General features: G+C 40.0%; 1 protein-coding gene across 1 annotated transcript in view; it reads left to right on the top strand.

Moving 5' to 3' along the window:
* LOC133423081 (cadherin-10-like) overlaps positions 1-22,563 on the top strand; it is a 39,429-nt gene that overhangs the window by 11,579 nt on the left and 5,287 nt on the right. Inside the window, exons 3-11 of the mRNA XM_061713187.1 lie at positions 2,556-2,850; positions 7,948-8,067; positions 9,589-9,756; positions 9,926-10,107; positions 10,948-11,201; positions 14,861-14,997; positions 15,128-15,249; positions 15,339-15,447; positions 18,927-19,178. Coding sequence (XP_061569171.1) covers positions 2,556-2,850; positions 7,948-8,067; positions 9,589-9,756; positions 9,926-10,107; positions 10,948-11,201; positions 14,861-14,997; positions 15,128-15,249; positions 15,339-15,447; positions 18,927-19,178 — 1,639 coding nt within the window. The remainder of the gene's footprint in view (positions 1-2,555; positions 2,851-7,947; positions 8,068-9,588; positions 9,757-9,925; positions 10,108-10,947; positions 11,202-14,860; positions 14,998-15,127; positions 15,250-15,338; positions 15,448-18,926; positions 19,179-22,563) is intronic.

Raw genomic sequence — 22,563 nt, forward strand, 5'->3', positions numbered from 1 at the left:
TTCACCTAAAGCTTGTTCAGACCCTGAAAGGGTGGTAGGGACCGGACTGAATCAATCCAATACTGCTATTGGGAACCGTCACTGATAAGATATGACATGATGAGAATGACAAGACAAAAGTTTTTACTGTTGAATATCTGTATTTCATTTACTCAGTTCAGACAAAGCATGCCGTTTTAAACTTTTCATTTCAAATATTGACATTGAAAACAATAATATTCCCTCTTTCTATTAGCATCAGGATTGGTTTTCAGGAGGTACAGTATGCATTGGAATCAGGTTGGAGATCAAGAGTGAATTGATGCATCCATATATTATTTTCAATTTTTTGTTACCTGAACTTAAGGTCAAGGCCACCACAAGTCACAAATCCATTGTAATGCACTGAAACTTTAATTTTATGGAAAGTGAAGGGGCTGTCGTCAATGTATTTCAAGGGCTGCTGGGAAAAAAAATAAATATCAATTCAGCACATACAAGCGGATGTTTGTTTGGAATTGGCGTACAACTTATTTTCGAGTCTTGATCATTTCAGATATTGTGTTGCAATTGTGGGCTAGCACCTTAAGGTTTGAGTTTTTCAATCAAGCACACAAATTATCTTTTTCATTTCTGCTACGCCACAGCGTGACAATCTGAAAACTCCAATGAATGAATTTCAAAGTGATTTAGGACCTGAATTTGATTTAGACTTGAATGTCTGCTTTCTTTAAGTGCTCTCAAAATGTAATGCGTCATCCTTCAGATTGTAGCAACAAACAAATATTTAGGGATTCTCTTTGTTGCCATGTTTGGTGGTGCTGCTTTTTCATCACCTGTTCATTTCAGTTATATTTTATTGCCATTTTTCTAGACAAAATTGGTGAAAATGATTGAAGTTTCACATATTTTAAACCCAAATCCAGCCAGTTGCGCTTTATTGTGATGCACTGAATGTTTGAGTTTGTAACCATCAAGCCTTCAGAGAAACAGACTGTGATTGGTAGTCAAACTCAGTTATACTGTAAGGGTCATTGATGAATGGTAAACAGTTAAAATGTGAAAAAGAAAAAAAAAAACAGCAAAAGAAACCCCAACAACATGTTTTTCAAAGAGTAAAGATAAAAGTCAAAATGTTTGTTTTGCACAAAAACACAAGTGTAAGAGTCACATAAACCTGCAACTATTAATGTCAGCTTCTGCATTTGGATGCAGGAACTCATACAGTCGCTCTCCTGCTTGTCAAAATGATCCCCTCATTCTTAGTCAACAGTAGTAAGAGCTTTTACATCCATAACACGTCTTAAATCCATGGTTCAGCTCAGGACAGAATTAAAATTCACAAACAATGAATCGTGAACATTCAAGCTGACTATCCCTCTTCAATAGGCTTCAGATAATTGAGTTCATCTGCATGAAAGTATTTTCAAACGCAGTGGCAAACTGCGCATATTGCCTGTTTGAACTTGACAGCGTCTGGTTGTTACATGCGTCCCCAATTTTTAATTCTTCCCGAGAGTAGCTGCTGCTGCTCTCTGGGAAATCCATTTCTGATTTCCATCCAGAGTTGGACTGTTGACATTGCTCTTCCAGCTGCAGGAAGAAAATAATTACTTCCTTGACAACACGCATGCAATATTATTAACAAGTTAGTGCGGTACAGTCTGCGTCCCTAACTTCTTGTCATTTAAAAAGGCGAACCCATGAGATAGTGCTCCAAATATATCTGCTGACATATCCAGCGCTGTAATGAGCTTGAATCAAGCGTCTGTCACAGTACCCCGCCATTACTCCTCCGTGACACTTCGAGGCTCTTCAAGGTGATGGATAGGTCAGAGGTGGCTAATTTTAGCAATTGTTGCTGTAGGTCAGGTTTTTATCATTTTACAACGGCACAATCTGGAAGATAAATCTGAGACTAATTTGACTTGTAGTAATGGACCGTGTCACTCATAATGTCGTACACTGCGAGTGCAGACATACTGTTCTGCACCGAGACTCGGACTGGAACAGATACATCAGTAGCTTTGCTGTTTTATTCCATCGTACATGTGAGATTCTCTGTACACGTAGACATTTTAGTGCAAATATGGACAAAGTCTGAGTTAGAAAAAAGCACCACTCATCAACAAAAGGCTTGGGAAAGAGGAATTATCAAAACTGTTTCTAATAATAGTCAACTTAATAGCTCTGAATCCATTACAAGAAGCAAAAAATACTCAAAAAGAAAGTAAATGGGCATATTTGACACAAAGTTACAATTGGGGAGCCAATAATTCTTCAGTGCAAAAACACTGATTTGACATTAGCAGAAGGAAAACAAACATTTTTCTCTGTTCAAGGGCAATTTCTACCTGTAAACATTCTGGATAATTTGATTTTTTCCAACATAATTGTATTACAAATTCCTGTGTAGCATTGCCATTGGTTACACTGAATTACTGTTTGACTGAGAGCTGGAGTTGTTTGTTTTCTTGTCAGTGCATGGCAGAAACCCAATAAAATACAGCAGGATCTGCACAGATCTGCCTCCACATTTGATTTCCCCACGTCTGACGAGTCTCTCTAATTTTCAGCTACACTCCAACATGGACAAAGGCGATGGCAGTGTGAAATACGTCCTGACCGGAGACGGGGCAGGGAGCCTGTTTCTGATTGATGAGAAGTCCGGTGACATCCACGCCACCAAGAGGCTGGACCGAGAGGAAAAGAACATGTACACCCTGCACGCCAAAGTTGTGGACAGGAACACCAACGAAGACCTGGAGCCCGACACGGAATTCAACATAAAAATCCATGACATCAATGATAATGCCCCCAAGTTTTCCAAGGAAATCTACTTTGCCAGTGTTCCTGAAATGTCTGAAGTTGGTGAGTAATAGTTGTTATTCCATCAGTAACATTTTTTATTGATCTCAAGCAAGAAAGTGCTGGTTTTAGCATATGGTTTATTGAGGAGTCATGAAATGGATCCACAACAAAAACAAAACAAGGTCTAATGTGAATCCACAAATCAGTTGGTTGAATCCTTGCAGATCCAGTTACTGTATCACCCACATATGTGGGTCAACCCGAGACATGATTAAAAAAAAAGAATGGTGCTTTTTAACTGTTAAAAAAATAATTATGATAATAAAAATAGGTCGTCATAGAGATTTTGGCTCAATAAACCGTAAACACAGGAAGTGATGGCAGCACTGATCCAACCAGTCAACACCGGGTTCGGGGGGGAAAGTTCATCGAATTAATTTTCTCAGAGAGCACTGGGAAGTAGTGACTGATCCGAAAAGACTCAAATCCCTAAAAGAAAACCTGTTTGACATTAGTAATAACACAAAAACCTAAATATGAAAATACAATTAAACCAAATCGTTTTGTAGCATTGTATTATTTCTTCTTTTTCATTTTTGTGTGTTGTGGAATTGTTTCATATCTAAAAATGTGTACTTTTATTTCTACCCTAAAATTGTGTGCCACTTTGTGTTTTTTAGCAAAGTAGAGGTGTGAAATGTTTACATTTTTTTAAAACCTCATTGCATGATTTGCAAAACACAAATACCCATCCCGATCAGACTCCAAGCACCACATTTAGTCCACTAGAAAATTATGCATGAGCAATTATTTTCTGTGGTCATCATCATTCCATCCAATAACTTGACTGAAAAATAATTTGAGCGAATGAATAGCACATATATCTATACAGAAAATCGTTCATGTATTAGTTGGTGTAATTTGATATTAAACAACATGGCAGATGGTTTTCACATTTAGAATATGGAAAATACGAGCCACTCTACCGGCGTCGCCGACCGACCCAATGCGACAATTGCATTCAGTCATTTTCTATTTTGTGTTTGTTATTTGTTTGGTCAGGCTCATTGGGCATTCATAACATGTAATGCCATTTGCCGTTTTTAATAGGCAGTGGAATTATTGAAAGTTCAGATTGTCACAGTCTTGCCAATTAAGTATTTGCTTCATTGCACTCCATCCCATTCAAGTAATGTGAATAAATGGGTTGGCATGAATATAAACAAAGCTTATGAAAATAATGCATGCAAGTTGAAATCAATCCTCAATTACACAACCGCAAATTAATACACAGGAGCAATCAAGGGTAAATCAAAACCCAATTGCCTCTAAGACAAAATAACAATACTCAATTTGGAATTCATAAAGCGGTGTCCTTAGATTCCTCAGCTTCATGGGCTCCGTGAAGAGGTGGGTCAGGGTCATCGCCTCTCATTTCTGGACTAATAAACTGCCTCACATGTTCAAGCTGAACACATTGCTTTATCAAGCCAGCCAGCCGTGAAAAATCAGCAGCCCCCTCTTTATGCTATCGATGCCGGGACTAAGTGGGACAGATGTTCAAAGGTTCATTAGTATGCACGGGGACAGTCGAACCCCTAACAGGACACAACAGAGGTCTCCTGAATGCCAAGGACAGTATTTGAAATGTGGAGTTATTGAAACGTCTGAGCGGATAAAGCAGTACTTCATACGAAAGTGACTTTAGATCTTTAACTGAAGCCTCTGTAAACTTCAATGTTTATCAGATCTTATGTACTGCATAAGGTGTCTGGGGAAAGGTGAAGCTATTTCATTCTCCCTCAATAGAAAGAAATAAAAAATACACCTGCTGGCTGAAAGGCCTTAATGAGAAAGGTGGTGGTTTTGTCTGACACTACAATGTCAAACACTACAATGTTGAACATCTTAAAGTTTTTTTTAATCAGAGACTAAAAGTATATAATTAAAAATTTTAGTTTCAAATGTAACCTTTGTTGAAGTTGCTAGGGCAGAATTAAAGGTAGCATGAATATTAAAGTCACTATGTATAAGTCATAGACAGCTGCTCGCTCACTTGGCTGACCAACTGCAGGCTTAGGATGGTTAGCTGCTTGGCCGTGAGGCTGGGTTGGTTACTAGCACAAACAGTAAGGTCATTTTTGCTTAGTAGAATATTTCTGTGTTGTAACAATACTTTTTGGCAGTAAATCTTCTACTGTTGGAAAGCCTGTTTATTTCCCTTATAAATGGTGCCACATTCATAAGAAACATGCATTTGCTTGATGAGCAGCAGAGTAAAGAAAGTAGGTTGTCCCCATGAGAAATTTGCCAAATGTTTCAAAGAGATTGCCAGGAATCATGCCATGACTGCCTTTCACTGTCAGACCCGTTTACGCTGGTGTCTGCAAACACAGGTACTGGAACCTGAACATGTGGAGGAACGTTATGTAGAGAGATATGGAGACGGGATTCCTCAATCAGTGGAAATCCCATATCTCCACAGTCTGGGACCAAACTCTACCCTACAAGATGGCAGCGCTCGCCCCCATAGAGCAGGGTTTATCAGGGACTACCTCCAGAATTTGGGAGTGGAGAGGATGGCGGGACTGCCAGCAGTCCTGACCTCAACCCACTGAACACTTGTGGATCAGCTTGGGCGTGTTGTCTGTGCCAGAGTGACCAACACAACCACGTTGGCTGACTTGTGAGAAATCCTGGTTGAAGAATGGGATGCCATCCCACAGCAGTGTGAGACCAGGCTGGTGACCAGCATGAGGAGGAGGTGCCAAGCTGTTGTGGCTGTGTATGGTTCCTCCACACCACTAAGGCTCCTGCTTCTTAAATAGATACATTGTTGAATTGCCAATAGGTTTTTGCTTCTTCAAACTTCAATCAACAAAACACCAAACAACAGTCAAAGTTGTTTGGCATTGGCAGAAGAGATTTGGCAAATTTTTCACGGGTGCAACCCACACACTCGGCTCTGCTGCTCATCGCACAAATGCATGTTCCTGACAGATTTGGCACCATTTAAAAAGAGAAATAAACAGGCTTTCCAACGGTATAAGATTTATTGGCAAGAAACATTGTTACAGCAAATAAATAATCTACCAAACATAAATGACTTACTTTTTCTGCTAAGTTTACATTTACCGGATAAAGTACACAATAATTCATCCCCCATAAAGTTATCATCGACTACGATTATCTATTATCCGACTGTGGAGGACAAAACCATTTTTTGAACCAGGCTGTTAGTTAATTATTTTTGTAGCAAAGTTGGACAGTAAAGCACATCGGTCAGTGGAGACTTTGTTCATTTCCTTGCCGGTGTCAAATATGGTCGTAACGATTCATTTTAACAACGATTCAATTCGTATCATGATTTGTGGTTGCCGATACAATTCAAGGATGATTTTGGTTCATGTAGAACGATACGATTCAAAACGATTCACTGAATCGGATTCAGTGACTTGAAATCGATTGAGTAACTTTTTTGCCAAAAACTAAACCAGTGGGACAGAAATATATACCTGGATATTGGACAGTGCAGGGGAAGCTTTCTAGATTCCTATTGTGAGAATCAGGTAGCCTATAATTATGGTTATAAACAAACAAGTAAACAACAATTAGAGGGAAATTGATCGACTTTTTATTTGAGTGCAACCAACACTTTAGGTAGAAAAAATAATAAAACTTCTAAAACTTCTACTTTTGTTTTTCCAACGCAATAATATTACAATACTGAGTGATGTTTTTCGCCCAAGCTGAGTTTTGACCTAGTTTCTGAGTAAACATGCTGGCGATGCCCGGGGCTTCCGTAGAGCTTGCACCTTGCTGCAAGAGTTGCCCGGACTGTCTGTGTTAGCCGGTGAAATCCCATGGCGCCCTGGTAGGTGGTTGGAAAGAGTCATGGTGTTGCCGTGCGACTTAACTTAAGCTTCACATAGTTTACATACAGTGGGCTACTTACTGTATGTAGGATATCTCTGTCCTTGCAAAATCCAAAGTGTTTCCACACACTGGACCATAATGCTATGTTCTGATTTTTCAACATTAAACGCCTTTAGCATTAAAAGTGCTGTAAGGACGCACATCAATATAAAGTCTGACATGCTCAAATGCAATGCGTTATTTCTCAGTATTGATAGAAGCAATTGATTTAAAACGATATTAGTTTGATGTATGTCGTCCGGAAGGCCAATTTGTCGAGCACAGATCATTGTAGGCAAGGCAAGTTTATTTGTATAGCACAATTCAACACAAGGTATTTCAAAGTGCTTTACATCAACATTAAAAGCGGCAAGACACAATTAAACAATAAATAACAAATAAAATGAAATAAAATGATAAGAAAAGAGGTAAAATAATAAAAACCACAAGTTGTTAAAAAGTAAGGGCAGTAGAGTACAGCAGGTACACATCTCATTCTTACAATGACAAGAATTACGTTTCTATACGGTCAAAACGTACAAAGACTGGGTCAAATACAGTTTTACAAAAGTAATCTGTGCCGATTCGTGCGCTGAATCAAACCAATTTGACAATAGAAAAATAAATCGATTCATTGATGTAATGGATGAATCGAATGTAGCCCCTTACTAGCAATATTGCTTCTGACCACAAGGGGGGCAGCATATGACAAAAAAATGTAAGATACTACAAAGTGCAACTCTAGTGGGGTAACGTGGTGTTACAAGATGTGCCAAACCATCCCTGCTCATTAGCAAAGTATCTCCAGTGGCACATGTCCCCACGTGTCCACATGTCCGGTGGTGTTGCTTCAACAGTAACAGTCCAGTAATAAATGACCAAAGGAAAGATTGAACCTTGTTCTGCAAGTGTATAATTTTGTTTCATTCTGTAGTCTCATGCAGCAGGAGCTTGAATTTACTGCCAGTAAATTTGATTTTCTTCAGAAGCCTTAGGTTTGACATGAAAGTTAGAGATTACTGACTGGCTAACGGTTAAAAACATGAGTAACATAAGAGCACTGCTGCTATTAAAAGCTGCCGGAGTGAGCAATTGCATGGATGAAAACGGCTCTCAGGCTCTCAGCCTACCCATGTAAATTGGAAGTAAACGAAAATATGTTGACTCACTTTCTTCATCCCGACTTGGACTCTGGATCACAGTCAATTAAATGTGACTTTTCATGGTTTCTCTTTTTTGCAGGTACGTCTGTCATCACGGTAACTGCCTCCGACGCCGATGATCAAACATACGGGAACAGTGCCAAGCTTGTGTATAGCATTCTACAGGGACAACCTTATTTCTCCGTGGATTCTGAGAACGGTGAGCCAAACTCAGCAGGAGTTGGGTTCTGAGTCATCCAAACACATCTCATGTTCCCCGCAGAAGAGGAATTTATCTGATTCTCTGTGTGTTTTATCCTCACCGCCCAAAATGGAAAACATCCATGAGACACAATCCAATTTTTTTGTTTTTTATTTGGGTGAAAGAAGAAATCTATATATATATATATCATACATTTTTAAGCTTAAGAGAGGGTGCTGTCTGTTCAAGGAGGGTTTGATGCCTGCACAGCACTTATAAATAGTATTTTTTACTGATGAGAAGACACTTAAGGCTCACTTATTTTGTCTGTGACTCATTTAAGCCTGAAACAACAAGCCATTTCAAAGCTATTACTCCCATCATTTAGCCTCAGACTGTCTACAACTGGATCGCTCTGACATTACTGGTACTGGGCTGATTGGCTTTCTTACCAATAGACTGTGTGATCAATTCTAATTTCTTCTCTAAGCTTTCCCGCTGATTACATGTGTTTGTTAGGCTTTAATCTTTAACCAGGCGAGAACCCTCTCATTTCACTTCAAGGTTAAAAAAAAAGCCAACCGCAAACTGTTTTATGAGACTATTCTTCAATGATGTTGAAAAGGAGAAATGCAACGTTTAAAAACAGTGAACCCAGAACATGCAGTATTTTGGCCAAAATTGGATCTGAAGTATGTAATTTGGAACCATTACAAGAGAGATTACTTGAGAAGATCATGTTTGTTGTGTTCTCACGACCAAATTCACATTTCTTCCAAGATATTATGGCAACAAAAACAGAACGGTTTGGAAGAAGCAGAGGCTGATCACTCTTTCCTCTCTACACTGTTGAAATATTTTAAAATGAACGGTGTCCATATACAATATACCTTTCCACTATACCGGCTATGTCACCATTTTTAGGGTGATATAGTCACTTTAGTCTATAGCAGTACATTTTTGATGAATCGAAACAATGTCCACCTGATGGAGTCATGAAATAAAGTTTTTGTGAAACTTGAATACACTGTGTTCATTTAGAATAAAATACAACACCTCATACAACCCTATTTGAGCTTAAGAGGACATATAGTAACAATTCAGATGAGTCCAGAAAGACATGTCCACCTCGGATATCTCGTCTTCTGCACAAAATATCTTACATACCCAAAAAGGTCAAATGCATCCTAAAACATGAGTTTATTGCCCCAAACTTGACTTGAATATTTCTTAAAACTCACCACATGCAGGACTGAGGAAGTACTACGTCTTGCATGTAGGGCCAAAATCTAGCACTACTGATAGCAGAGCGACATTGCTATGGAATTTAATCCGATCAACAATTAGATTTCCCTTCAAAACACAACTGGCAAACTCAATTTGAAGCATATAAATGTCATTTTCTTGGAGACATGGTTGGGCATGGAGACAGAATTGATCCTAATCTTCTCTCATTTTCACTGAGACAAGAAATAAAATGCACATAAAGCTTTTCTTAAGCCAGTAAAACTGGTGAAAAAGGTTGTTTTTTCCTTCCAGGCACCATTAAAACCGCCCTACCTGGCATGGATAGAGAAGTTAAAGAAAACTACCAGGTTGTGATCCAGGCTAAAGACATGGCTGGACAGATGGGAGGGCTTTCGGGGACCACAACAATCAACATCACCCTCTCCGATGTCAATGACAGTCCACCACGCTTCGCTACCCGTAAGAGACCATCTCTCAACAGACGTGTACACGTTTACAATAGGCCTTCAACAAAAACACTCTTCTCTTCACTCTTCTAAAGACAAATCTCTGACATTCACTTAGTATATCAAGCCCAATGTCAGACATGTCTGGAATAAATTTCCCCCCCAATCAATGTCATGTTTAGATTCCTTCCGCATGGCTGCTGTGGAGTCCACAGAGATCGGCGGTGCCATCGGACGGATTAAGGCTGACGATCCTGACGTGGGCCGTAACGCTGAGATGCAGTACAGTGTCGTCGGGGGTCACGACACTTTCAACATCGTCACTGACCAAACTACCCAGGAGGGAATTGTCATAATTAAAAAGGTTCGCTCTTCTTACATGTTATACCATTTTTCTTTTAGCCTTTGAAATGCTTTACCGCATTCCCTTTTATGTAGAATACTTTGTCATCTATAACCAGCACTAAGTACCAGCCAAATTCCTGCATTAAAGTATCTACAAGTCGACTGATGGTGAGTGATAGGTTTCAAGTTATATGCAGCAAGACTCAAGAGCTTTTTAACAAGATCCTTTAAACAAAAAAAGCATTTTCAGTAATACTTGGAATAAATGTCAAAATCTCAAGGTTCTCCTTCGGTTCCTTTACCGACTTTAAGAAGTTGTTTCATCATTTGACCTCATGTGGTGTATTTCAGGTTTCAAGTTGGCACTCGGTTTAAGGTTGAAATCAAGGCTAAGCTTATTACATGTTCCAATTTAAATCAAACTATTGCCCTCTTTTGATCCGTATTTGATCTTGATGTATAAAAATCTCTCCCTCCCAACTGCAGCACAGAACATTTAACTCTGAGAAATACAGAAAAGCATGGTTTCAGATAAGAAAATTCCCCCTGAAAACATTTCTTTTTTTTCATGCGAGAAAGATATCACAGACTTTATTTTTGAACTGCTGTGTAAAATCAGATAGCATAAGCCTGTAAAATGAATAATAGAAAAGTCTTTCGCCAGGATCGCTTTGCAGGGTCCTCCTAAGATCTTCCACCATTCATGACTTGGATTTGTAACTTTGAATTTTTAGAATGACCAAGATAAGGGCAGACAAAGAAATTAAAACCAATGAATTGGCTATCAAAACACTGCAGGCCTACTGTTTTTATAGAAAAGTCTTCCTCAGCTTTCCCTCTGATGCTCTTTCATCTCTAGGCACTGGATTTTGAGAGTAAGAGGGACTACGAGTTCAAAGTGGAGGTGAAAAACACCTACCTGGACGCAAGGTTCATCCACGGTATTCAGTTCAAGGACCACGCCACGGTCAAGGTGACGGTAGAGGATGTGGATGAGCCCCCCATTTTCACCTGGAACCCTTATATAATCGAGGTGCATGAAGACACGGCCGCTGGCAGCTTTGTCGGAGTGGTTTCGGCCAGGGATCCCGACGCCGACTCCAAGCCAGTCAAGTAGGTCACAAGTTCTTCAAGAACAAAGTGTGTGTCCCTCTTTATTCTGACTGCTTTAGTTACAAAAAATAAAAAAATCATACAATAAATGTACAAATAAGAGACCAATTTGTTGGTACTCTTTTTTTCTTTGCTGAACATTGACTAACGAACATCAGTCGTCTCTTTAAAATTGTGGTCCAAGAGAATAACAAAAAAGAACAACTCGTGAATTTGACGAAAAAATTAAAACCAATGTACAAAGTGGGTGTCCTCCTTTATTCTAACAATTTGACCATTTTAAAACTCACCGCTTTAGTTACCAAAAAAAAAAGGGTAATCCTCTTTATTGTAACAATTTGACAATTTTAAAACTCACTGCTTTAGTTGCAAAAAAAAATAAAAAAATCACACAATAAATGTACTTCTTCAAGAACAAAGTGGGTGTCCCTCTTTATTCTAACAATTTGACCATTTTAAAACTCAGCACTTTAGTTACAAAAAAAAAAAATCATACAATAAATGTACAAATAACAAAGAGACCAATTTGTTGGTACTCTTTTTTCTTTTTTGCTGAACACTGACTAATGACTGATAAACTCATGAATTTAGCCTGAAGAAATACTTGGTACCCCAATAAAAGATACAAAAATAATTTGACCAAAGTGACGTGTTAAACGTAATTATCATCACAGGTGTCTCCAATCATCATCAGTCTGTCTATTTAAAGAGCAGAAAATAGTGGCTGTGCTGTTTGGTATTATGTTGGTGTTCGCCACGCTGAACATGAACTAGAGAAACTGGAGGAGAGAGTTGTCTGAGGAGACAACATTCTGGACAATGTGAAAGGTGAAGGCTAGAAGACCATCATCATGGAGCTAGATGTTAAATTCGACTGAATATCTGAGGAAATAGCTAAAACATTCAGTCTGGAGAAAGAAAACCTTGAGACTTCAGACAACTGGAACAGTGGACCAGAATACCTGAGTACATGGTAGAGAAATGGTAGCCATTACCTTAACATCATTTTTTTCCAAGCCAGTTTCATTATGATCAATATAATCATAATAATTATTAGGATTATTAGTATTTAATTATCCTGTTATACCATAGCTCCATAGCAATGTCGTACTTTCATAAGTGAATTTTCCGCAAAAATATTATGTATTACCTTTTTAGGTTACAAGTTATTTGAGAGACCACTGTGGGTTTTTCTTTCTTTAATGGAAAGGTGCCATCATGTACAAAAGTGTAATCTAAGCCATCAGCCAGCCACGTGTGCAAGAGACAAGGGAAGAATATTATTCATGGGTCCCTCCAAAGTGATTTCCCAGCGGAAGATGGCGGCAGCTCTGTGAAGTGCATACAGACACTGTTTATTTCCCAGAATTATGTAAGCCCCCTGTGGCTCAGCACAAAGTCAAAGAGTCTAATTTGCCATATCGATTCACACGGCTCAGAGACGCCGTTGCACACATATGGCGCCTGTCCGTCCCTGACACTGAGATGTGCCACACTCGGCCCGTGATACGCAGCGTATTGTGTTGCATATTCAAATTTCAGTGACGATGAAAAATGAGCGGACTCAAGAGAAGATCTGTCATCTTTTGTCAATGGTTAGAGGTTAAAATATATTTTATGTTGTAAATGCACTGAGCAAAAAGTCTTTTTTTAGCTTATTAGTATATCGGCAAACAGTTAAAATCCTGTGTTTTTCTTTCCACTTCCTCCAGGCATGAAATCCTTTATTTACGTTGCTGGAGTGACTAATAACTCCCAAAGCTCTGAGATAACACAACCATGTCACCTGTTTTGGAGCCAGCTAAATCTAAAAATATGTTTGCAGGGTGTTGTGACATCATAGACCCAGCTCAGCGGGGAGGAAAGCAGCTTCCACGTCTCTCTCACCCAACTTTACATCATACAAACATACTTTCCCTTAGAAGTCAGTTGTGCAAAGAAGAAACAAAAGAGGCACAGCCCACAGGGGAAGGGTGGTGGGCCCCTGCCCCTAAAACCAGCTGTACTTTATGTCCGTGGTATTTTGACCTAAATATGTGACTGGAGGATAACACCTTAAAGGAGCATGAGGCAGGATTTATGAAAAAAATCCATATACATATAAGTTTTCTAGTAATAATGTCAGATGAAGCGTTCCAAACCAAAAAGAATGAGCCCTCTAGCGTATCTCTCCGTTGCCTTGAACAGGCTGTGTGCTGCAAAATGTGCTGCAATTGTGCCGTAATTTCCCGTGCTGGGCTGCGGATGTGACGTCACATGACGCTGCATGCGCGTTCTCCCCGTTCTCCCGTGCCGGCTTCGCTGTTGGCTGCAGTACCCCCGACGGCCGTCGTGGTGAAGGGTGGCGCTATAGAGTCTCATTTCTTAAAAGGAGCCCCATGCTCCTTTAAGTTATTAAATAACGGCCCATCGATTCTATTGGTTCCCAGTCGATTCCATAGACATGCCAATTACTGAAATCTGCTGAGTCATTCCTGTGATACGGCCTTAAACGACATGAACATAATGTGAAGGTCATCTGATACAAACCCAAAACAGTGCATCAAAACACACCTATAGATACAAAGAAAAACAATGAAAAAAACAGCAAAAAAAAAACAAAAAACTAAATGGTGAGATGTTAAATAATGACTTTTTATAGCTATAAGAATCTATAAACGTATACTCTAAAAGTGCAGTATTTTGTCATACAGATACTTTTGGCCTGGTAATATGTATACGATATTTAAAAATGTCTCACCTGCATGACCTTTATTTTGATACCAAATTTCTTCAAATACCCCTTGTACCTCCAGATATATACTCATTTTAAATTAGCTAACCACAATTTAAAGGAAAAAACCCAACAATAGGCCTTCAGGATTAAGACCAGGGGGAAATGTGTCATTTTGAAAAATGAAAAAAGGCATAAAATGTTTCCTGTAAGCATATATTTCCAAGACTGTTAAAGGAGCCATCTATAAGAAATGGCCAAAACTGGTACTGCAGTCACTTTCAAAATAAGGCGTGTACCCTCCCCCTCCTCCCCCCGACCAGAGGTTGCCAGGTAAGCTGCAGAATGCAGCAGGAACGTAGGCTGCCATGGCTGCGATAATTAGAGCCGAGCTGGCAACCCGGATGCCGAAACAATACTGACTTGGTGATTGGGAGATAGGTGGAGGGTGGAGCTTCAGAAACAATACTGACTTGGTGATTGGGAGATAGGTGGAGGGTGGAGCTTCAGAAACAATACTGACTTGGTGATTGGGAGATAGGTGGAGGGTGGAGCTTCAGAAACAATACTGACTTGGTGATTGGGAGATAGGTGGAGGGTGGAGCTTCAGAAACAATACTGACTTGGTGATTGGGAGATAGGTGGAGGGTGGAGCTTCAGGCCAAAACAAAAAATGACAACATAAACATCAGTTGAGGGCTGCAACTCCTCTTTTTAAACTGGAATATCCTGGCTTGAGTGCTGTTGTCAGTGACATAAGTATTTGAAATGAACATGATTTTTAAATGTCTGTTGACATATCGGGGTCATTTTATGATTCGTTTTATTATTGCTCTTACATACAGCTCCTTTAAACACAAACAAAACACCTAATGTTGTCTATGCTGGCAGCTGGTAGTGTGCCAAATAAATGTATTGGTATTAATGACGGCTTGTGTTCTTGCAGATATTCCATCGATAGACACACAGATCTAGAGAGGCTGTTTAACATCGATTCTGTCAACGGCACCATCACGACACTGAAAGCGCTGGACAGAGAAATGTCGAAATGGCACAACATCTCTGTGGTGGCAAATGAAATAAGTAATCCAGGCTTAAAGAGCTTTCAAACTGTTGTCTTTGATATTGAAATAAAACCAATGACAATAACAGATATTTACTGAAATGCATAATTTCCCTTCACAATTTTAATTCTGCATTTATTTGCTTGTAGACAACCCTCGCCAGAAAACTCGCGTGCCCGTGTTCATCAAAGTGTTGGATGTGAATGACAACGCCCCGGAGTTCGCCATGTCCTACGACACATTCGTCTGCGAGAACGTCAAAGCTGGCCAGGTGCAATATATGTCTCGTGAAAGAACATAAAGATCAATGAAAACGTCTATTGAATGCCTAGTCTTGATCATTTCTTGTGTTCTTTGCAGCTGATTCAGACGATAAGTGCTGTCGACACGGATGAACCCCTTGTTGGACACAAGTTTATGTTTAGTATAAGTGCCACCAACCCAAATTTCACTATTGTGGACAGAGAAGGTAAGCTCCTTTCTAACCCTCCGATACCTACCGTATGTTCGGCTCTTCTGAATGTATGTCAGGTCAAATATTTACAAATGAGACCCTTTGGTGGGTGTGCAGTTAAATAAAAGAAGACGACTTTTAGCCTGGCTAGCCATGCTAAATCATTTACCATTTGATGTAAAGAAGGTGTCCGGTTCCTCTGGATTCAGTTTGTCCAGGAGGCGATATCAACAGATGCAGAAGGTTTGCATTTTGACAGCATTGGACAGGAAAACAACCAGTCAGAGAAGGCATCGTGACAGCCAGATCTGTATCAACACATTCACATGCAGGGTAGAGTAGAAAGTAGAAACGCCGGTGAATGACTGATGGAGGTTCTGAGGAAAAAGCAATTCTGCAACCATCTTTGTTGGTTGGAATATTGGCATTTGAACAATCCTGTTCGAGTTATTACATAATGCCTGACTCTGCCAAGTAGTAACCTCACTACAATCAGTACTGTACAGAGAAATGTAGCGTAGTGAATAGGTATTGCTGTAGAGGCTACGAGGTTTTTTAGTACAATGGAAAAATAGAGGAGGTAACATTGACTGTTATGCTGCTTTTCTTTCTTGATTACTTCGGTTTGGCTGGTGAATACTTTTCTTTTTGCTGTGTATTGCAGCCACTGTGGATGCAAGCCTTTTGGCAGTCATCCACATACAATGGATTGCGTTGCATTTTAGACACAGAACAAAGTGGTGCTGATCATCCTGCTTTGATAAACAAGAAATCCAGTGGTAGTTTTGCTGAGGTGCAGAAACGGGTCTGTTTGAGCGATTACAACGTCAGGCTACATAAAAAAAAAAATCCAAAAAAGAAAAGGACAAAGGAACAACAAGAAAACTAAAGTCTGCCATTTCTGGGGAAAAAAAAGCAAACCTCTCTTTAAAGAAGAGACATGATATTAAGTTAATTTAACAAGTTAAACCTGCTTTTACTGTACGTCAATATCTTTTATCTTTTATGTTGATCAAACCCATGGACAGTAGTCAAAGAATTGGACAAACCACCCACAGGTTTCTTGGAGAATGCTTTTGAAGCCTCTTTACATAATAATTTACTGCACCATGTTGGTAGGAAGTTTGAATGAAAGCGTCCACTAAATGTAATGTGATATGCTTTAGCATGCATTAGCTGAACTGAATATACTTTAAAAACCTTTGAACCATACGTCACCAACTAAAACTTGCAGGGCACGCTATCGCCTGCACAGCATCACTGCAACCAACACAGAAAACACTGCAGTCAGTAAACACACCTCACTCCAGGCCGCTGCGGGAGAACAATGTCACTGATTCAGTCCAAATGCATGTTGGTGCGATGTCAAACAATCAACAAAAAAGACGCACAATAAATTACAGAGTGGAAAACTTGATTGGTACATGAAACTGCTGCAGTAACACACAGAGAGCCAGTCATAATACATTACTTACAGGTCCAGCCACAATATGGCCATTTAAGCCTTGTCCACCACAGTGTGTATTTTGTCATGTTGGCTGTGGCAGAGTCAGAAATCATTCTTTGAATGAGTGCATTTGCTCTCCTTAACAGAATAACCTCAGCTTGTGGCGCAGTGGTGGTAAAATCTAGGAGGAGCCCATTTTTTTGTCTGTTTCCAGACAGCTTTCCCTTGTGAATGCTGTCTGGAAATAGACAGCGTTCAAAAGGGAATGCTTTGTGGTACTATAATACACCAAATATCCCTGTAAAGCTCATCCTCTCTGCTTTGAGAAATTGTTTGAGTTTTCTCGCTAGCACAAACCATACTGGAGTGATTTGAAAAGTGCTTGTAAAACCAGCAGGCCCATGGCATAGAAGGCATTATAACATTCCTCCAAGCTCTCAGCAAAGCTTCATTAGTATCTAGGCTGGTCACATTCACTACGTTTCCATGCAGTCAATAACCCTTTTCTAACCGGAATATTAGCAATAACCAGGTTGCGCACGGCCATGTAAACACCAATAACCCCTTTGAATAACCGGAATTTGCTCATATTCCGGTTTTTAAAAACCCCTGGGTTACTCCTTTTATAACCCAAATATTTGGTCATGTAAACGCCTAAAGGGATATCCCCATCAAAAGGAACAGGAATTTGTTTTCTGCGCATGTTCTTTTCGCAAGAAATCTTGGTCTTTTGAGTCCAGGAAGTTCTTATAAACATGGATAAACGCAAGACCAGGAGGAGACAAATCTACGGTGGCCGACAAGGGCCAAACGCACTGCAACGGCCAAATGCGTCTCAGTTAAGGAAAACGGCTTCAATTACAGAAACGATTCAAATTCACAAACTCAAAACGAGGTACAGAAAGAGGAACGTGGTGCAAATGAAAAAACGTGCTGCAAAAAACAAAGACAAATGCAGCATCATCAAACGCGCTGCAAATAGAGAAACGATGCAAAGCACAAAACGATATAAAACAAGAAACCATCTTCAAAAGAAAAACGCTTCATAACCAGTCATTACAACTGGAAGTGCTCCAAACCTGCAGGGGGCGCTCTCGGCCGAGACCGAGCAGCTGACTGAATCACAGTGTTTACGTCCATGGTTTAAACATACAGCGGGAACGGTAATGTGATTTTTATCTGACTATATTTATATACGATGTTTATATCACTGTACAACGCTGTACATTACGAGAAGTTTCTTTATTATATTTTACCGTTACACCAGACTGTAAACACTGTGGTTCAGTCAGCTGTTCGGCCTCTCTCTACATCCCGTGTGTCTGTTCATTGAGCTGTTACGCCAAGAGCGCCCCCTGACGAAAGATATGAACATTTTGGCTTTTGTAGACGGTAGAAAGTACCAGGATAGCAAGATTTACAAAAAGGCGAACAAAAAGTTGCGCGAAGCAGGATTTGTACGAACACCAGACCAGATCAAGCACCACTGGAAGATGCTGAAAAAGGTGAACTACAGGGCCAAGAAACAAAACGGTACCAGCGAGTCCAATTATCCGCCGTGCTGCTGTTATTGTTGTTGTTTTGAATTTGGATACAGGAAGAAGAAGCGGAAATGACGGGAATTGCATCATGACGTTCTCCGCGCGTCGCTGGTTTGATCCAGATATCCCAAATGATTAATTACCAAGTATACAGGGATAACCCTGTTTGCTCACGCATGGAAACAGATTATTTCAAATGTTTCAGTAACCGGAATATTCACCTTAACCCGAATTTTGACTGCATGTAAACGTAGTCAGCGTTGTCTTCGCTTCTCCTGACCGGAGCCTTTAGTTCCTTCAGCACCTCTACCACGATGAACATAACAATCAATGACTGTTGTCATTTTTAGAAGAGAAAAACACTGACGAAGATGAAAAACATTATTTATGGGATTTTTGAGGCCATGTGTCTGAGTAGAGAGGAAAAGAAATTAAAATGTATTTTCCACATAAAAATCAAGCCTACTCATGATTGAAAAACTTTGCTAATCTTCATTTTCCTGCAGATAACACGGCCAACATCCTGACGAGGAGGGGCGGATTCAGCCGGCGCGAGATGAGCGTGTACTTCCTGCCCGTGGTGATCTCTGACAACGACTACCCCATCCAGAGCAGCACCAGTACGCTGATCGTACGCGTGTGCGCCTGCGACAGCCGTGGAAACATGCAGTCATGCAGCCCCGAGGTCCTGCCCTTCTCAGACGGCCTCACCACTGGAGCCCTGGTGGCCATCCTGCTCTGTGTCATCATCCTCCTCAGTGAGTGCCGGAGAGTACCAGCAAATCTGCACCGCAAATGTTTGAACCCTGCTGTCTATGCCAGCTAGGGATGGGCGGTATGGACTAAAAAATGTATCACGATAATTTCCGGCATTTATCCCGATAACGATTAAAAAATACCAATTCAACTCCACCTTTTCAACTATAAATCTATCTCGCTCTCAGAATCGTCATCAACGGGAATTTATCTTTCTTTCTTTCTTTCTTTCTTTCTTTCTTTCTTTCTTTCTTTCTTTCTTTCTTTCTTTCTTTCTTTCTTTCTTTCTTTCTTTCTTTCTTTCTTTCTTTCTTTCTTTCTTTCTTTCTTTCTTTCTTTCTTTCTTTCTTTCTTTCTTTCTTTCTTTCTTTCTTTCTTTCTTTCTTTCTTTCTTTCTTTCTTTCTTTCTTTCTTTCTTTCTTTCTTTCTTTCTTTCTTTCTTTCTTTCTTTCTTTCTTTCTTTCTTTCTGGCTCATTTCCTTCCTTCCTTCCTTCCTACCTACCTTCTTTCCTCCTGCTCTCTCCTTCCCTCTTCCTTTCCTTGTTTTCTTCCTTCCTTCTTTCCTCTTGCTCTCCTTCCTTCCTTCCTCTTGCCTTCCTTCCTTCCTTCCTTCCTTCCTTCCTTCCTTCCTTCCTTCCTTCCTTCCTTCCTTCCTTCCTTCCTTCCTTCCTTCCTTCCTTCCTTCCTTCCTTCCTTCCTTCCTTCCTTCCTTCCTTCCTTCCTTCCTTCCTTCCTTCCTTCCTTCCTTCCTTCCTTCCTTCCTTCCTTCCTTCCTTCCTCCTGCTCTCTCCTTCCCTCTTCCCTTCCTCTTTTCTCCCTTCCTTCCTCCTTTCCTTGTTTTCTCCCTTCTCCCCTTTTCTTCCTTCCTTCTTTCCTCTTCCTTCCTTCCTCATCAATCGTCATCAACGGGAATTTATCATTTTTACCGCGAGATGACAAATTCTTATCGTGAGGAATTTTTTGGACGGTATATCGTGAATGGTAAAATATCGCCCATTCCTAATGCCAGCCATAGAAAAGAACATCCTAAATGCAGTTGAAGTTTATGGGGTTTATATTTACTCTTAATGTGTGTTTTGATGACAAGGTTTTTTTTTTTTCCTCCCAGAGAATAGGACCTTCAGGAGAATCTTCTTTAAAGACTATTTATTCTTTCAAGGGGGTAGTTGAAGCGTTAAACAGCTGAGCCTTTTATTTTTGCTTTTCCATCCTAGTCTCTCATATAATATAAAATATGTCACCATAAAGTTGTTACTTTTTCCTCCCAATCAGCGGGGGAGACAACACAATGCCGAACACCACGGCTGAGCTACCTGCAGGAACGATGAGGAGGGCGAGCAGCCACCTTGAAAACAAAGCAGTAAATCACAGAAGTAAAATGCTCCTTTCTGATTGTTCCACAGCTGTCACATTTCCACGTACAAACACAAACGCCCGCACGGCCCTGTGGGCCGGTGTCACGCCGCCAGCTTTTGAGTGAACTGAGCTTTTTTTGCTACTGTCTGGGTGCAGTAGAGAGCCCTGAAACCCCCGACAGCAGAAACCAGAGACTTATTTCTGCACATCTACAAATTAATTTGCCTAGTACTTAAGACTTCAGTGAAAATACAGAACATCCAAGTCTGGGAGGAACTTTTAATAACCTGTAATTTGTCTCTAGGTGTTCACTCATCAGGTATTTTTGGTGAAATTATGAGTTCTGCACATTTAAATGACGCTTGGTGGTTTCCTGCTTTTAAGAAGCCTTGCAAATCTTTTAAACTTATGCAAATCACAAAAAAGGTGAAGAAAGTTACCAACCATCATTGTTACGCAAGTATCAGATTTTGTTGGATAACACAAATGTATATTATTGCATCGTATATGTCTATTATGATTATATCTGATGACCATAAACTTCTTACAGGGCAAAGAAAATAGTCCTGTTACGTACAATGACATTTAAAAAATTACAAAAGTAAACCAGTTAAAAAGGTCCTTTAATGTTCGCCAATAAACCTTTTAACAATTCAAGTATTTTATTGACAGGCCTACAAAGGGTTATGGAATAAAAAACTGAGACTAAAGGTTAAGGCTTGGACATGTGACTAAAGTTACATGTTCCAGTCTGAAGGAAGTCCTTACCCTTCCATGACCTTGAAGACGGGGAGATGTTTAAGGTCTGAAGAGTGCAGCTAATGGCTATTTTGGTTGCCGGTTACCTTTCTGGACTATTTAGTGTACCTGAATATGAGCCACACCCACTAAATTTAAAAAGAAAGCAGATTTTGTACATATATAAGCGGCACTTGTCTATAAGCTGCAGGCCCTGCCACCCGTCAGTACGGAGGAGTATTAGGGCCACTAAAGAAAACAAAAGATTTTTTATTCTAACTTTTTTCTCAAAGTTTGACTTTTTTTCTTTAGTGGCTCTAACACTCTTCTGGACATCAGGGCCTGAAAAATTGAAGGAAAAAAAAACAAACAAAAGCATCTTTTGTGGGTAACATGCCACCATCTTCTGCCAGAACAGTGTTTTTGTATCCTGACAACTTTCTGTTGTCCTGGAAGAGACTTGTCCCTAGAGGATGCAAATATTTTATCATGCAATAAAGATGATTTTTCAGGACAGCGATTCTTAGCTGTAAGGGAAACAAGTGCACCCAAACTATGTCTGCAAACTGAAAAAGATCTATCGTTTTCCTTGAATGAAGAAGCTGAGTGCTCCGTTTTTCCCTTTAATTTGTCTCCGTCGGCATTCAGGCTCGCACAGATCGAGCATGATGACCATTAAAGGCTTTTAGTGACATACTCTGGAACTCTGTTCAATAGTAAATCCTGCGGAAGATCAGCTGGTGGCCATGGAAGTGCCACTGTGCCTAACGTGGGTAAATGAGGAAAAGCTAGAAACGCTTACTTTTGCAACTGCTTTCATATTAAGGATGAATCCAGCTTTGTTCTAAAATGTTTAAATGTATACAAAAAAAAAAATCAGCTTTTACTCTGATCAGAGAATATGTGTTCAAGGATTGATCCAGCAAGTGGCCAGTCCTTTGAAATGAGCAGAAACAGAGAGCCTTTGCAAACGGGAACACCAGTGGTGCACATCCTTCCATATCTGTCCCATCTACATCGACTGCCTTTATTGCTATGACGGTAATGATTGCACTTACAACCCGCTGCCAACTCTAAGCAGAACTTTTCTTCCAAATGCTTCATGCCACAGCCGATTGATAGCACAAAAGTCAATAACATGGACTGCAATGACTCACTTTCAAAAGTGCATGCTGATGAGGGCCAGCATGGAGGGACATGGAAAAGGAAATGTTATTAAAAGTCCATAAATAAAAGGCATGGATAAAAAACACATCACGAGTTAAAAGAAAAACTGTTAATGAAAAGATATT

Source organism: Cololabis saira, chromosome 22, assembly GCF_033807715.1.
Source record: "Cololabis saira isolate AMF1-May2022 chromosome 22, fColSai1.1, whole genome shotgun sequence".
Taxonomy (NCBI): Eukaryota; Metazoa; Chordata; class Actinopteri; order Beloniformes; family Belonidae; genus Cololabis; species Cololabis saira.